The sequence below is a fragment of the Notechis scutatus genome, chromosome 1, assembly GCF_049901735.1.
Source record: "Notechis scutatus isolate UNSWTSFEM ecotype Mainland chromosome 1, rNotScu1.2, whole genome shotgun sequence".
In the NCBI taxonomy this organism is placed as follows: Eukaryota; Metazoa; Chordata; class Lepidosauria; order Squamata; family Elapidae; genus Notechis; species Notechis scutatus.
In genome coordinates this window covers 62646801-62664877 of record NC_142009.1, presented here as the reverse complement: position 1 = coordinate 62664877, position 18077 = coordinate 62646801, and the positions used below count along the sequence as shown (strand labels likewise).

General features: G+C 37.0%; 1 protein-coding gene across 2 annotated transcripts in view; it reads right to left on the bottom strand.

Annotated features, from left to right (window-relative positions):
- MDGA1 (MAM domain containing glycosylphosphatidylinositol anchor 1) overlaps positions 1–18077 on the bottom strand; it is a 345745-nt gene that overhangs the window by 156567 nt on the left and 171101 nt on the right. For both annotated transcript variants that reach the window (XM_087965585.1, XM_087965576.1), the window contains exons 6-8: positions 17546–17815; positions 16454–16783; positions 10598–10891 (exon numbers count right to left, since the gene is read on the bottom strand). In XM_087965585.1, coding sequence (XP_087821711.1) covers positions 10598–10891; positions 16454–16783; positions 17546–17815 — 894 coding nt within the window. The remainder of the gene's footprint in view (positions 1–10597; positions 10892–16453; positions 16784–17545; positions 17816–18077) is intronic.

Below are 18077 nucleotides of genomic sequence, written 5' to 3'. Positions count from 1 at the left end.
TGTGTGTTTTAGGGCTGGTCTCAATCTGGAACATAAAAACAGTTCCTCTTCCACAAGAATCCCTTTTGGAAAACAATGAGCCACTTTCAGAATGGTACATTTTAGAAGGAAAGACAGAATCATCTGGGAAACACTTGAACTGGAACAATTCCTTTTAATGTGTTGGCTTACATGATCTGTTATGGCATTAACTATGGATTTATTGTTTTATTTGTATGATTTAGAGGCTGCTCAACTCCATAAGACTCTGGGAAGCATACAACTTTAAAATCAATGAACAGCAGAACAGTAAAAATGAAGCCAAGCACATTGGGGGGGGGGGGGATCTAATCAGACAGAGTTCTACAGATGCTCCATGCCCAGCTTAACCCAAGACCTGGAGGAATAGCCAGGATTTCAAAGACTTCTTGAACATGATGCTCCATGCCCAGATGATGCTCCATCTACAGATGCTCCATGCCCAGCTTAACCCAAGACCTGGAGGAATAGCCAGGATTTCAAAGACTTCTTGAACATGATCAGATGGGAGTCATTTGAGTTTCTGGGGAGATGTTCCTATGGGCAGGAACAGAGAAGGCATGTTTCCTATGTCCCAATAGATGGCATTATAAATGAAAATTAGTTAATTGGTACACATGCTAAGTCAGAGATGGAACTCCACTCTTTTTCTAAAACTTTCAAAGGTTACAGAGGGCTTGTCTAGTGACAAAATGGTGCTACTACATAGAGCAAACTGCAATGCTATTCTTTGGTTATTATTATTTTAAATGCAAACAAGGTATATTAATACATGCATTTTAACTTATGTTCTAAAAAAAAAAAAAAACCAGTGAAAATCATATGTAGATGAAAATTATAGACTGGCAGTCTAAACTTGACTGTGTGATCTGGCAGCCTGATACAGACTGTCTGAAATGGTGTAGTAGGGTTTCCTGCTTGAGCAAGGGTTGAACTAGAAGACCTCCAAGGGTTCTTTCAATTCTGTTATTCTGCTATCCTGGGAGGTTCTGGATATGGCATATATGAGGTCTACATGTGATCTTTCAATTGCCCATAACCACATTGAACCTAACACCAAAATAACCACATTATGATTTAGCATAGTATGGGAATCCATCCGTCAAATGATTGTTTCAGCACTTTCTCAAATCAAAACTGAACGTTTATGAAAAAAAATACTATATGGGCTTAATAAGCTATGACTTGGAAACATATTAAAAATTCAAGCCTTCATACTACCAATTATATCAAGTGAAATTAGTTTGGGCTGCCTTTACAAAATGGTTATTTGAATTGACCTTGACCCAAGAATGCCTCATTTCATGGACACTCCAGCACCCAACTTAAAAAAACAAAACAAAACCCAGTTACCCATGTGCTCCTTATGAATATTCTGTCCAAAACCTGTTCTATGCACTCAATGTGATACTGTTTGTCTTTTGCACTTTTACCAGATAGTGTTTACACTCAGAAGCATAATTATGTGTAATAAATACTAAAAGACATATATGTGTGATCCAGCCAGAATAAATACTGCATTATCATAAAAAAAGAGAAGGTCTCATTTCTCTGGTCACCGATGGAAGTTGTTCTTGTTTATAAAATAAACACTTAAGATAACCTCTTTGAGAGCCAGTTTGGTGTAGTGGTTAAGGCATCAGGCTAGAAACAGGCAGGGGTGGGATTCAAATTGGTGTACCACAGGTTTAGTGGGCGTGGCTTGGAGGGCATGCTTTGTGCACGCATGCATGTTTTGCGCACGCATGTGGCAAATGCATGCTTTGCACGCATGCAGAGACATTCCTACTGACCTTCTTCTGCACTCCTGCACTCACCCTGTCTCTTCAACAGCTGACATGCGGCAATCTGCTGTGCTGCACGATGCAGCTGAGCGTCAAAAGCAGGAAATAAAGATCAGTATGGAGGTGGGGTGGGTGAGTGGGCCCAGCAGCTGATTGTCGGAGCGAACTGGTTCACTCCCAGATGATCTTTCGAGCTACCAGTTCAGCCGAACCAGGCCGAACCGGTAGAATCCCACCCCTGGAAACAGGGAGAGAGTGAGTTTTAGTCCCACCCTAGTCATAAAGCCAGGATGGATGATCTTGGGACAGTTACTCTTTCTCAGGCCTAGGAAGGAGGCAGTGGCAAACCATTTCTGAAAAATCTTGCCAAGAAAACTGCAGGAATTTGCCCACACCGTCTCTGAGAATTGTTTGTGACTTAACTGAAGGAAAAAAAAAACACCATCTGTCAGAGGGCACACAGTATGAGTAGGTGAGACAACCCAGGAGCAAATACAGCACACAGGTTTGTATTTACATATAGTGGTTTTCTCCTTACAAAAGCATATATACATACAAGTACTTTGATACAGGCCTTGAACAAACAGCAATCAGTAATCAGCTACACCATGGAAGCACACATGAAGAGAGAGATACACCCTCACAAGGTCTCTCTTATATTACAGTCTCTTAAAGTGGTAGCAATCAAATAACCCTGCTGACTCGTTACTACCATTGCATCATCATTACAACACTACAGTATTACAACATTATAGCAGCTGTTCAGCTATTAAATCATCATTACCCTGACACCATCCTTCCTTTAACTTTCCTTTTTGGATATTTTTCCCCTAGCTCTTTTTCTAATATCAACTATGTTTTTACATCACTTGTCCATTAATGAAGCTCCCAAAGATATAACTACATTGATCTCTTGGGCAAACAGGAAATAACTTATGTCACATCAACAAATAATACAGTTATTATTTCATAAACTTTCATAGACCACAGTCCCATTTCATCAGAGGACATGAAGATAAAGCCTAATGAATGAAACCGGTCCTTTGTGACCATATTCGGCAAACCAACTTCAATCTCTTCTTTCAGAATCCATTCTACAGTTTACCTCACTGTACATGTAGTGGGACACTCTGAGGAATACCAGAAGGTAGAGGGGAAATAACTTTTCAGAAGGGAAAAGGAAGGCATTTCATTTAGTTAATGTATTCTGTTGGTTCAGTAGAATAATACACATATGAGTACAGTCTGCTTCTTAGCATCCAGCTGTAATCTAAGCCTTGCCTCATCTCTTTAAACAGAATGTGATGTTATTTGCTCTGCGATATTGCTAGTGGGGGAAATATAGACTACACAATTGAGGGCATTTGCTTGACTTTCTCCAAGTTTTTAGAATATGTTTCTTTCTCTCTCTGCAGTCACAAAGTGGGGAATTGAACAAAAAGCAAATACACTGGAATGAGTAATGCTTTCTGGCTATAAACATCCTCTTTGAGGCTAGCAGCCCAAAGAAGGTATCTGATAGTAAAAATAACATCTTTTCTCTTAATCTGTCAATCTCACATTTTAAAAAACCAAAGTACCTACATTATTCCTGATTTTTTTTTCCTGATGATTTGATATCTTAGCAAAAAGAATTTAATTCAATATATATGGCCACCAGTCTCTCATAAGTGTTCCCTGGTTGGGGAACACAGTTAAAAATGTCAATATATTAACACAAAATGAAAATTAAAAATATGAGTATACAAACATAATAACCAGAGGATAACCATGAATAATAATTAACAATATCTCACGGGCTTACCTAACCTCTTAACCTCTATGCTTGGGTGAACACCCAGATCTTAAAAGCTTTCTGAAAAGCTGCCAGGGTTAAGGCCAATCAAATCTTGGGGGTAACAGTATTACACAGCAACAGAAAAGTTGCATTCTTTGATCCACGAGATGACAATTTAATAGAGGAGAGTCAGAGCATGCCCCTCCTACCAGACCTGATGTGGCAGGAAGAGACGGTTTCTTTTTTTTTTTTTTTTTTTTTTTTGGGGTTTTTTGGGGGGGGGGGGGTTTTTTTTTTTTTTTTTTTTTTTTTTTTTTTTTATTTTTTTTTTTTTTTATTTTTTATTTCTTTATTTTTTTTAAAAAATTATAAAACAAAAAAATAAATAAATAAAATAAAATCAGAGAAAGGCATTTCTTCAAATATCTTGGCCCCAGACTGTATGTAGACCATACAGTTACCCATCTCAGTCCAATTTTAGCTCAGTAACATATACGTTTTATACTGAGAAAATGAGAACTGAGATGGCATCAACAAGCAGGCAAAAACAACAACATTTGCTCCTTTTTTATTTTATTTTATTTTGCTGCACTGCTTTGCATGGCATTGCATTGCATTGTTTTTTGTTTTTGTTTTATTTTACTTTATCAATTTTGATTCTTGTTACTGATTTCTTAGGATAAAAAAATAAATGTAAAACCTTGAAGATCTTGAAATTTAATATTGAATATGTCCCCTTAAGAAAAGAAGATGGAATGTGAAAAAAAGAGATAATGTGACAGAACAAATCCAAGTTTATAGACTACTTAAATCAGCAAAGTAACCAAATATTAATAATTATATGTCAGACAAGAAAACTGTAAGTAAATCTAGTAACAGCAACAACAACAACAACAACAAGCTGAAAAACGATTTCTATCCCAGGGCACTAGTTCTTTTGAATTTTATTGTATAGTGCAGTGTTGGTGTGGTGTTGGGGGGTTTCAGTTCAATGTTTGGAATGTGAAGGATGTGTTTGTGTTTATTTTCATGGTCATAATGTGCAATGAAGATGGTGTTTCATTGTACGAAGTGCAATGACAATAAAGTAAAGTAAAGTAAACTAAACAAACCTTTAAGCTACACTTCAAACATTCTGAATTGAGATTTGGAAAAATACTTAAAAACAAACTCTCTTCTCATGAGTAGTTAACCCATTAGAATGGTTCCCTGCTTTGCTTAGCTTCCTCTTCTGAAATAGCTTCTTCTTCTGCAGCATATTTATTTTTGCTGAAGGACAAACAACTTATACAGGCTTCAAAGCAGGGGTGGGATTCAACCGGTGTTACTACTGGTTCGATGACTACGTTTTTCTGTGTGCGCGTGTAAAAAACCTTAAGCTGTGCCGCCCAGACAGCTGAAAAGCGCTGTGCGCAGATGCACAGCATTTGAAAGCCTCTTTTTCCCTGCTTTTTCAACCTCAGCTGTGCTGCGCAAAGCAGCTGAGGTTGAAAAAGCAGGGAAAAAGGACAGGTAAGAGCCCGGGTGGGCAGGTGGGCCAAACAGCAGCAGACACAGAATGAGTTCGGTGTCTGCTGCTCTTCAGAGCTACTGGTTCTATAGAGCCGGGCAGAACCGGTAGCATCCCACCCCTGCTTCAAAGGAATTTACAGCAGATCTCATTGCCAGATAATGCTTATTGATTGCATAAACAGTAATTTCTATCTTTGAATTTTTAGTATCTGTTTGGGTGGGTGGGTAAAAATGACCTCAAGTCAAGCTTGATGACTCCACAAACACATCAATGGAATTTTCATGACAAAAAAATAGAAGTGGCTTAGTGTCAGTTAAGATGCTTTTTTTCTTTAAAAAAAGCTCAATCAATCCACCATCTCAAGGATTTGTTAGTGGTTGAGAAACGATCAAGTCTGCCCTGCTTAGCTTTGTTTAAGATCAACCACATTCAGCTAGGTGGGATTAATCTTCTATTTACTTTTGGTTTGGGTCATTGGTTGGAATAAGCCAAATCCTATTCCACTCTGTGCTGAATTTAAAAGCTAATATTAGCTCCATTTGCATCCTGGGAAGTATTAAGAACCACCTTTGTTAAGGGATCAATGCTAATCTAAGTGAATTTAAAGTTTCCAGGGCCAGATGAATTACCCCTAAGGTATTGAATCAGCAAAGGTAATTGCAGAACTACTCCTTTTAGTCTTTTAAAGACTTGGAGAACAGGTGAGGATCCAGAAGGTTGGAGGAGGGCAAATGTTTTTCCTATTTTCACAAAAGGGTAAAATCAGGATCCAGGGAACTTGGGTGAGTTTCACTATCCAAAAATGACTCTGGGTGGCTTGCAACACCATAAAAGCATAAATATAAAAACATTAACATTAACAACAATTAAACAAAGGTTAAAAATAAATAGCATGGACAGCAGAGGACGTGAATTTTTGCATCTCACTCAACCAACCACCTCCAGGACAGTGTGCCCCATTGAGGCCCCAAATGGGCAGAGTCATGTTTTAAGGCCCTTCACGAAGGCCAGAAGACTGGAGGTGGATCTCTAATCTGGTAACAAGAAGTTCCAGAAAGTGGGGGCCAGAACAGGAAGGGGTCATTTTCTAGACCCTGCTAATCAAAATTCCTTGACCAATAGGTCCACAGAGGGCCTCTTCTGCCAAAGTGAATAGGGCCAATTCCTTTGGAGCAAGATGGTTTCTCAGACAACCAGGTTCCATACCAAGAAGAGCTTTAAAGGTGATAACCAACATTTTGAATTGGATCTATTACTTTAATAATAGTTAAATTATAACAATAGTTAGTCTTAGTTTAGTTAAAATAATTTAATTATATTTACAAGGAGAAATGTAAAGTCATGGGTCTAGGTAACAAAAACATGTACAGGAGTGAGTAAAACTCGCTCAAAAACAGCACATGTGAGAAATACTTGAGTGTACTAGTGGATTTCAATGTGTCCAAACAGTGTAATGCAGTGGCAAAGAACATAATGATATCTTACGGAATATTAAGTGAAGCATAGAATTCAAACTGTGGGAAATAATTATTTCATTCTACTCTGCCTTTGTTAGCTCTCACCTGGAATATTTAATTCAGTCCTGTACATCCCAATTCTTTTTTTTTTAACTGGAGCAAGTCTGGAAAACAACTGCTAGGATGAAGAAATGACTGGAAAGTCCTAGAGGGATGGTTAAAAGACTTAGACGTATTTAGCTTGTAGAAGATAAATTTGAGAAGGGACGTGATGCTGTCTTCAAATATGTGAAGGGCTGTCATATTGCAGAGGACTCGGACTTATTCTCACTTGCTTCAGAGGGTAAAACTAGAACTAATGGGATGAAATTTTAAGGATGTAGATACACTTTAGTCATTAGAAAGAACTTCTTGACAGTAAGAGCTTGTTGATCAATGGATTAGGCTATTGCAAGGAGTGATTTCTTCTCCTTCACTGGAGATTTTGAACAGACGTTGGATAAATTATTTATCATGAATTAATTCTGCAGTGTTCAGGAGTTTGGACTTGATATGCTCTTAGGTCACTTCCCACTTTATGATTCTATGTTACATATAAAAATGTCACTATAGACATAAAGCTTCTTATTAAATCATATTATGGGGTAACCACATTTAACAATAGCCAATAAATTGTGTGGGGTTTTCTTTGGGGGAGGGAAATAAGCTGGTAATTTTATAATTAATTTAAATCCACTTGGTGGTCATGAAGGCATTTCACATTTTTGGGGTGTAGAAATTAAAACTGAATTCAGTTTATCACCAGATGTGTTGAAGAATTTATTTAACATAAACACTTATTGGTATATGCGACTGATGCTTTGACATTTTGCATGAGTTCCAATTGTTGAGATCTCAAGGGTATGGAAGTATATATAAGCCCCATTCCTCCTGGCATTTTGCATGACTGTTAAGCCCTTCCTATTCCATCAGGACTTTTTATCCTGATTGATATGGGAGACCTTTGTATTACTGCTCATGTTGTTGATTTTAATTTTGTCTTGAATATACATTGCCCAGAGTCATGAGTGGTTGAAGTGATTCATAGTTATTCTAAATAAATTAATGAATAATACCTTTTGGAATAATGAGCTCCAATATTATATTCTTGTACATCAGCAAAAGATTTAGCATTTTTAATATTAAAAAACAAGTTGCTTATGTAGATTGGAAATCTCCAAGGATGTTTAATAAGGATCAGTCATATCATAGTAAAAAGTTTAAAAATAAAGGATTGATTGTAATCTGGAGCCGCAGTTCACAAGTTGCAACATTAAGTCACACAGTCTGGGCATATCCTATTACTGACACAATTTGGGCTTAAATCCAGAGAACTGTTAATGCTATGTGACATTCATAGAGTCGAAAAGGAATTATTTAGACCACTAAATCTAACCTCCTGTCCAGTACAGGAATCAGAATTAAAGCTTACTCCTAGCTGCCACCTGAACATCACTTTAAAAAGGGAGGTCATCTGGTTCTATTGTTAAACTGCTCTTACTGAACTTTTCTCCCCTAACATTTAATTTCAATCTATTTTCCATCATTATTTTATATCATACACCGTGGAATGATGGAGAGCAGCTCTTGACTTTATTATATTTGAAGAGTGCTTATTTGAAGAGTGTTATCACACTCTCTGACCATCCTCCTTTCTGAAAGCTACTTTGCCCTGCTCTTTCAAATTCTTTTCGTAGGACATCATTTTTAATCCTCTGATCACCCTCACTGCAAAATTCCAATTTGTCTGAGTTTTTAGAATGTGGTATTCAGAAATTGGACGTGATACTCAAGATGGGATCTGTCTCAATTCACAATAAGATGAATGATTAATTTTTCTGATCTAGAAATGGTTGAGACAGCCTCAAATTGCATTTGTCTTCTGTGCAGTCACAACACATTGTGTTGATTCATTATCCAGTTTGTAATCAACTATTATTACAAGTTCTGTTTCACACGTTTTGTCACCAAGCTACGTATCCTCCACCTGTGCATCTCATTTGTTTTTTAAATGACTTTTTCTTCTATTAAATTTTATTCTGAGTTTTTCATTTACCAAACTCTCAAGATGTTTTTGAATTTCATTTCTATTTTTCTATTCCACTCAAGAAATAAGGAATTGCTATTGAGTCTTCCCTGAGATAATTTTCAAGATACTTCCATTTGCTTGTAATGCCATTCACTTATTACTAGCTTATTAAAATGCCATAGGGTACTTTCGCAAATACTTACTTGAAATAAAAATATGTTATTAATATTATGTTCCCAAAATGTGCTAAAGAAGTTAACCAATAAAAAGTTGCCAAAATCCATATTTAACAAAATAATGCTGACCACTAGTAGCTGCTGTTTTGTCTTCAAGGTGCTTATAAAACAATCCATTTATGATCTCTTATAGAATCTTTCTGGGTATTGTTGTTAGACAATATCTCCATTCCCCCCAACACCATTTTTGCAGATTGGTACAATATTTACATTCCTCCAAATATCTAGAACTTCATCATCTATCCAGAATTTTCATGGATAAGATATTAAGGTTCAGCCTGACCATTACTAATTTATTTCAGTATTCTGCATGCAAATCATCTGGCCTTGAAGATTTAAACCAATTCAGAATATATAGATATTCCTGATTATGTTTATATTCCTCTTAAACATCAATCCTGTCCATTTCATTAGTTCTTTACAACTGTATGCTGAAAAAACAATTACTACCAACCTCCCTTCCATCGAGGACCTGTATACTGCACGAGTCAAAAAGAGGACTGTGAAAATATTTACAGACCCCTCACATCCTGGACATAAACTGTTTCAACTCCTTCCCTCAAAATGACACTATAGAGCATTGCACACCAGAACAACTAGACACAAGAACAGTTTTTTCCAAAATGCTATCACCAACCTGCTAAACAAATAATTCCCTCAATACTGTCCAACTATTTACAAAGACTGCACTACTATTACTATTAACCTTCTCATCACTCCTTATCACCCATCCCCTCTCACATGTGACTGTATGACTGTAACTTTGTCACTTGTATCCTTATGATCTATACTGACTGTTTCCTAGTATGAATTTGATTGCTTATTGTACCCTATTATTAACTGTTGTACTTTATGATTCTTGACTCTTGACAAATGTATCTTTTCTTTTATGTATACTGAGAGCATTTGCACCAAGACAAATTCCTTGTGTGTCCAATCACACTTAGCCAATAAAGAATTCTATTATCTATTATTAAGAATACACCCTTTGCTGAAAAGGTACTAGATCAACGATTCACAATTTTTTTTAGGGAGGGATATATGTTTACAACATTTTTAGATTTCTTTTTTCTTTAATTTGAAGTATGTCATACTATTAATAAAATTGCATATATGTGTGTGTAAGTGTGTGTGTATATAAACTTTGATATCATAAAATAATGTTAAAATATTTCTTATATTCTCTGCAACTGTTATGGATTCAGGGTAGATGTGGGTTTCTTGGACATGCAAAAAGCAACATGGTTGGCATCACATTAATTGACATCAACATAACTTGGGACATTCAAGGACACACAGGATATCTTTACAGAGTGACATGCTCACAAAGCAGAGATTAAATAGTCATCCCTTTCCCCACTCATCATAGGCAGACAGTTCATAAATTACATTTGATCAGATACCAGTGAATACATTCAGATCTCTATAATAGCACAAACATTGGGATATAACTGGGAAATGTTCGTAGGACAGTTTCTGGGTTGACTATTCTACTGCCTTATATTAAAATTGTATATTATATATTATATAAAATTATATATTCCATTGTAACATTTTAACCACTAAATCTGAGGTTTAAACTTTTCTGACTCTGTGGGAGTACAAGATCTAGTAACTCAAACAAACCCTTGTCTGCACACTACTTTTGTTATTAAGGGAAAACAAAACAAAATTATCTAGTCTGCAAAGTCAATAAAGATAGATGGGCTGCATCAAAGAGAATAAATTCCTCATTTATACTCACACTGTACGTTGAGTTGCACCAGGGCTTCTCGAGGTCTAATGTTGAAGCCATTGTATCTAGCTGTCTGGCATTTGTAAATCCCACTCATTTTTTGAGTCACCTTCTCAAAATGCAGCTTCCCATCGTTTGTCTCCACTGTCATGGTCCCTGATGGCATAGGAGCCTCTTTATCAACTCTGGACCAGATGATAGGAGGTTTGGGTTTCCCTCGGACTTCACACTGTAACTCTGCTCTTGAATCTTCACGGACAGTAATGATGGATTGACCTTTGGGCACCATGATGGTTGGAGGTACTATTGGGAAAAACATGACAAGAAAGAACAACTACTCAATAGCAATGTTTAAGAATTAGCTCATTGGAGTGGTGTGTGTATGTAAAAGATTATATCCAATGAGTGTATGTCAATGGCTACTTCAGCAGAAACAATAGTGTCAAGATCAAAAGAAATCATAGTCCACTTAGAACATAATCACTATCTTCAAAAAAGGTGATCCCAGCCTGGTTGAAAACTACAGACCAATCCCTCTGTGTTGCATCATGTGCAAAGCCATGGAATAAATCATTAACCAATCCATTACCCTCCACTTAAGAGTCAAACAACCTACTCTGCAAAAAACAATTTGGTTTCAGGAAAAAATTATCCTGCAATCTGCAACTCGTACACTGTAAAAACATATGGACTACTCTACTTGACCAGGGTAAAGCAATAGATGCAATTTACATAGACTTCTGCAAAGCCTTTGATTCAGTGGTACATGACAAACTACTGTTGAAACTAAACTCTTACGGCATTTCTGGATCCCTTCAAAAGTGGATTACTGCGTTCCTGTCAAACAGGCAACAAATAGTAAAAATAGGGAGTGCGATATCAAACCCTGCTCCAGTTAACAGCGGTGTCCCCCAAAGCAATGTTCTAGGACCCACACTCTTTATAATCCACATAAATGACCTTTGCAATCACCTTATAAGCAACTGCATCCTCTTCACTGATGAGGCAAAACTATTCAACACCACCGACAATGCTACCATCCTTCAAAGTGACCTTGATTATGTGTCTGAATGGTCAAACAATTGGCAACTCCAAATCTTGATGAACAAATGCTCTGTCCTACACAATGGTAAAAAAAATCAGTGCAGCAAATACAAGCTAGGTGGATATGACATTGTTGACGACCCTCACTCTGTCAAGGACCTCATTGACCACCTTCACTCTGTCAAGGACCTTGGAGTACTCATATCAAAAGACCTCAGTGCCAGACCTCACTGCAACAGAATTGCCAAAAAGGCATTATGAGTTGTAAATCTAATCTTACAAAGGCTTCTCCTCTGGTAATACTGAATTGCTAACTAGGTCATACAAAACCTTTGCTAGACCAATACTCGAATACAGCTTATCTGTCTGGAATGCACACTGTATATAGGGCATTAATACAATTGAGCCAGTCCAGAAGTATTTCATGAGAAGAGCACTACACTCGCAACAGAATACCCTAAACCACCAGGCTTGAAATTTTGGGCTTGGACAACTACGCTGCCTATGGTTGGACTTAAGGATAGTGCACAAAATTATCTGCTACAATGTCCTACCAGTCAATGCCTACTTCGGCTTCAACCACAACAATACAAGAGCACACAACAGATATAAACTCAATGTAAATTGCTCCAAACTTGATTGCAGAAAGTACGACTTCAGCAACAGAGAAGTCAATGCCTGGAATGCACTACTTCACTCTGTTGTTACATCCTCAAACCCCCACTCCTTTACCTTTAAACTATCTACTACTGACCTCACCCCATTCCTAAGAGGTCTGTAAGGAGTGTGCATAAGCGCACAATCGTGCCTACAGTCCCTGTCCTATTGTCCACATTTATTCGTACCTATTTTCTGTATTCATACTCACGTTTATTCTTATACTTAATATCTTGTAAGCGATTGACAAATCAAATCAAATCAAATAAATTAATAAATAAATAAATAAATAAATAACTAGAATACTATGTTCTACTTTGGATACTACATTTTAGGAAGACATAAAAAATGGAGAAGTTCCAAGGAAGAACTAAAATGATAAGAGACATGAAAAAAAACCTTATCGTTATTTATCAATTAGTAAGGCAGATGTTTAGACTGGATTTGGCATTTTTATCTATCTACTGAGTCCTTCTGATGGACCTGGGATAGGCAGGTGTTGTTTAATGAAGTTAAAGGCATTGTCGCAGGATGTAAGCTGTTCCAAGTAAAGCTGCCTTTTGCAATTGACCAATGGTGATTTTGTTAATGCTGATGATGTTCACATTGTGCTGCAGATGTTTTGGGATTGCATCCAATACACTATTATTATTGATACTATATTTGTTTGTTTTTGTGCCACAGGCATTCTATTTTTGTCTGTGGGTCTTTGTATTTTGTTATTTTCTCTGTTCTTTCTTGTCTCTTCTGCTGTCTCCAAGCACTACGACTTCTACTATTCCAACTTTATGGTTTTTCTTATCAACAATTTTATGTCTGGGATGTTATGTGGCAGGGGCATGTCTCTTTGAATTCTAAAATTCCAAAGCACTTTAGCTCCTTCATTTTCTAATACTTTGTCTATTTTGTGGTTTCACCAGTTTTTGCTTGCTGTTGATGCATGGTATCATCTTGAAGATATTCCAGTGCCCTTTTGTCATGCTGTTGTTTGTAATCAGTCTATACCAGGGGTGTCAAACTTGATCCCATCGTGGGCTGCATAAATTGCTTGTTTGCCCTTGTGGGGCCAGGGTGGGAATAGCCTGGTCATTGTGGCTGATTGGGTGAGTGTGGCTGGTTCCAGGGAAGCATGGGCCTGTCCCTCACTGTCTCCGGGACAACTTCACAGGCCAACTTTGCGGCCTATCACAGGCTGAATCTGGCCTGTGGGCCACATATTCAACACATCTGGTTTATACAATCTTCTTGAGGCACTTCTTTGCAGAGTTGGCATTTGCTGTCTCTTTCTGTCTTCTCAATTCTGGTTTTGTATGTATTTGTTCTTGAGGCTTCATTTTGTGCAGCCAGAATGGTCTTTTTCTTTAATTTGCTTCTTAGCCATTGACAGGTCTCATTATCTGCTTTGCCTGCTAGTTTTTTTCATGTATTGGCAATATAATACTTTGCCTTGCCATGCCATTTCTCTTTTCTATTCTTCATTTTGTTTATTATTGTAGTGTTACATAGCAATTATAATAATATAACATTATACTATTAAAATACATTATAATAAATTATTATTTTTAATGTATTGGCCTCCAAATCCAGTGAATTTCAGTGGCTGAGGAACTCCTCTGGATGGAGGTTTTAGTCTGGAGAAGAGAAAAGATTGTGAAGACATGAAAGCTGAGCTAGATGACCCCTGCATTTCTATGATTAAAAATGCTCTAAAATTTTGTCACCTTATGAAGCAGTCTAAAACTCCTTCCAAATGTCTTGCATACAAAGAATGAATTTGTTCCATCATCTTTCTGATAGTTCCATAGAAATTATTGCTTCTAAATCTTACTTTCCTCAGTTCTTCCAACTTTCAGAACTTGCTCTCCATAATCTTCACCATCTTCTCTGCCCTCTTTTTAAGATTATAATTAGGGGATACAGATTCTTCAGGGCTGCCTACTTCTATGTGTTGATCTCCAAATATATTTGAACTACAACTTTTTTTTTTCACTAGAAAAATTCTGGGAATTGTATACTCAGTAAAACTTGTAGGACAACTGTCAGGGAAGATTATTGTAGGGACTATCTGTACTAAAATATGGAAACTGATATGATTGTCCTTGATTCTTTGTGAAGTCCTCTTTCTCTCTTCAAATATTTTTATACGTTTACATTTCGAAAGGATTTAAAAATGGAATGTAAAAGTTCCAAATTTATTTTTATCTTCATGACCAAGTAATGTCTGTGTGTAACCCATAAATGTAAGAGGGCCAAGACGCAGTGTGATGAGTTTAATCATACAAAAATATAGCACGTAGCTAGCTTAAAGGCATATTTATGTAAGTCTAGCATCCAGTATCTCCATCAGCTATATCACTAGGCAATAAGAAGGTGAATTTTCAATTTGCAGGTCTTCTGTGTGCTATGGAATCTCATCAAATCCTCTCTTATATGGTGTGAAGATTGAGCTGCACCCGCATGGCTCGGTACTGCCAGCATATGCTCACCTGGCAGGAGACAATTTTCTTTATGGGAAAAATGTGTAAATTGCATTTGAAAAGTTTTTAATTAAAGGCAGCTTTCTGGGACCCTTATGCTGGATGACCCGCTTGCTAAATCTTATGAGGGGAAGAAGATTCACAAAACCAAGGAATAAATACAAACTAGGGGAACGATCCACACTTCAATACAAACATAGTAAAGCCTTTTTCAAAACCCATGATTTTTTTTTTACAACTGTGGAAACTTTATATGGATTCTTTACTGAAAAAAAAGAGAGAGAGAAGAATGAATTGGTGATCTTGGGATCTGGTGATTAAAAAAGAGCTTATGGAGAAATGTTTAAGATTACTTGATAGAAAGAAGCGCAAAAGTCACAGCTGCCTTTCTTTTTCAATTTCTAGAAAGAAGTGTGAAAGGCACATGCTTTTCTTTTTCAATTTCTTTCTTGTATCCCTAGTTCTTATTTTCTATGTTCTTGATTGGTGTGTGTGTGTGTGTGTGTGTGTGTGTGTGTGTGTGTTTCCATGCTCCATTCAGATTACTCCTGATTTTTTCTGTGGTAGGAGGATTTTCTTTTGGAAACTTGTTTTAAGTGGTCGGCTAGCATTTCCATTGTTTCTCTGATAGGCACCTGTGACCTTTGTTGCAAACATACTTCAGAAAGCTCTGTTTTCTATCTGCCTCACCTCTGTATCCCTCTGAGAAACAAAGTAGAGGTGATTAGGTGAATCATTAGAAACTAAACCACTGTTTGTTTTAGTCAATGAATGTGAAGGTTATTTTCAATGGGACAGCAGTACATATGGAGGGCAGGTTTAACTATAATCCCGCTACAATTTCGCTACAATACACCGTGGATGGTTTTGAGTGAAAATAAATAAAATAAACAAAACTCACTAGCACAAATAAGGTATTTTAAAAAGACAACAACATCACAGTGCATATGTGCACGGAGGAGAGGGCTTGGGCGTAGAGAGGGAAAGTTTATATAATTTTGCCTTGAATATCATTCCCCACTTCCATTACATTCATTTCAAAACCCTGATCTAGTTTCAGTGATGTAGCCATATCAAATTTGACTCTTAGCCAGAACTTCCCAAGGCACTAGTAATACCATCCTCAAAGAATATCACAAAATTACTCTTTCGCAGAGCCACTTTGCATGGCTAAATGGTTACACTCTGCCTATTCCTTCTCCCCAATTTGCTTCTGATCTATTATGCAGAAAAGTTTCTATTGTGCAGGGAACTGTTCCAAGATGAACCTTCACCATCCTTCACTTTTAACATGCTATACTCTTATGCCTTTTTGTTTTGAAAGGTTTGTTATGCTTTAAAGAAATAGAAATAAAACATCAGATAAAAAACAACAACATAATATCGATTATGAAATATTAAATATAAATTTACTCAGCCTGACTTTTTCTGTAGTTTATCTGAAAACACGAAATTTGGAATAGAAAGAGAGAAGTTGCATAGCAGTGCAGCCTTCCATCTTAAACCCTCCAAATAATTTGAAAAGGATTTACGCTGTGATTAAAGCTAATCTACCTATCTGGTAAACAGAGCTAGGATCTTTATGAAGCTCCTGGGACAGATTTTGATTAAAGCGTACATTCTTTTTAAACCGTGTTCTATCCTTAATCGGGCTTCTGGATACATTAAAAATTAGATGAAAATTTACCTGTTTCTGAAGAAATGTTCACCTCGACACTAAGGTCAGGGATGGGTGCTCCTTGGAAAGATGCCACACACAGGTATGTACCATAGTCTGTGAAACGGAGATCAATTATCTCTAGGCTGCTTGTCACAGGGGCAAGTTCAGGATCATTCTTGATCACAACTACTCGATCTGAGAATTTGGCCAGCTTCCCATTCTTGTACCAGAAGTAGAAAACTTTTTCTTGTGGGACAGCATCGACATGGCATGAGAGTTTTAGGTCCTGCCCTAGCTGGATGGTTTCACTCTCTTTGATGACATCAGGAGTGATCTGGAAGGTTACGTTCTTCATGGCTGGAGGAAATACAAAGGCCAAACTTGTGAATATATCAGTGCCTGATCTTCAAATAGTCAACATATGTCATACCATGTCATGTTGGGTCATGTCACATCATGTTGTATCATGTCATATCCTGATTGACAGGGCATAAAAATTTGAGTAACTATATAACACAAAAAGTAAACTATATAATTCACATTCTTACATTCAACAGAATTTAACATTCAGTTTAATAGCATCTCCTCTTCTTAGGCAGAAATTAATTCTGGAAAGTTGTTTTCACTGAATCTATGATGCAGGGGGAATAGAATATCCTTCCCCAGCTTGCTATAATTTCATTCTTGATAGGAGAGGGATATAAACATGATTTTTGAACATGCCACCTTATGCTTGTATGCAAATATAATGTATTAATTTGACCATCAATAAATGGAATGTGGCAAGTGCAGTCGCTTTGATAGAAATGACTAAAGAGATCAGGAGAAAAACAAGAAAAGTGATTTGTTTGCATCTGTCTCCTATCAATCCCCCACCTTTCATTGTAACGTAGTGTGAAGCAATATGTGTGTGTGTGTGTGTGTGTACACTTATGTGTTGAAAACAAACCTGAACATTATGAGGACTGAAGGAAAGGAAGCAATGCAATATAAAATCAAGCTTGGTTAATACTCTTTCTGCCCTGAATACCAGTCTTAAATTTATTCCAATCTTTAAAAGGAACAAAGTGATCTGGAAATTCAGGCTCCATCCCCAATTAGATTAATAGAAAGACGTACATCGCACCAATAGGTTCACTGTCTTCTTGGCTGGATTCCCCACATTGTTGATGGCTGTACAGTTGTAATAACCTGAATCTTCGGTTTGAATGCCCCAAATGGTAAGATTTCCCGCGTGAATCAGGCTGTTCAGAGGCATAGGACCAGGTGAGTGAGACCAGACTACCTGAGGCAAAGGATCTCCGCCTGTTAACGAACAGTATATGGTAACATTATCCCCTGGGTTTACCACTAAAGTCTCATTCACTGATAGTTTTAGAGCTGGCGGAGCTATAAGAGAGAGAGAGAGAGAGAAAAAGAGATTTTTTTTAAAGATATAAAGATTCATTTTTAGGAAATATGAATTAGCATATTTTGAAATATATACAAATGCAAGCCTGATGAACCTAGAAATTAAAAAAAAAATGCACACTGTGCTTGTAATCCAGTCAGATGGTAATTCTCAAATGTCTCAAATGAGCCCAGTCAGTTTCAGAAATATAACAGATGAAAACTGGAGGCCTACAGTGGTGCGTTTCAAATATTTTTTATC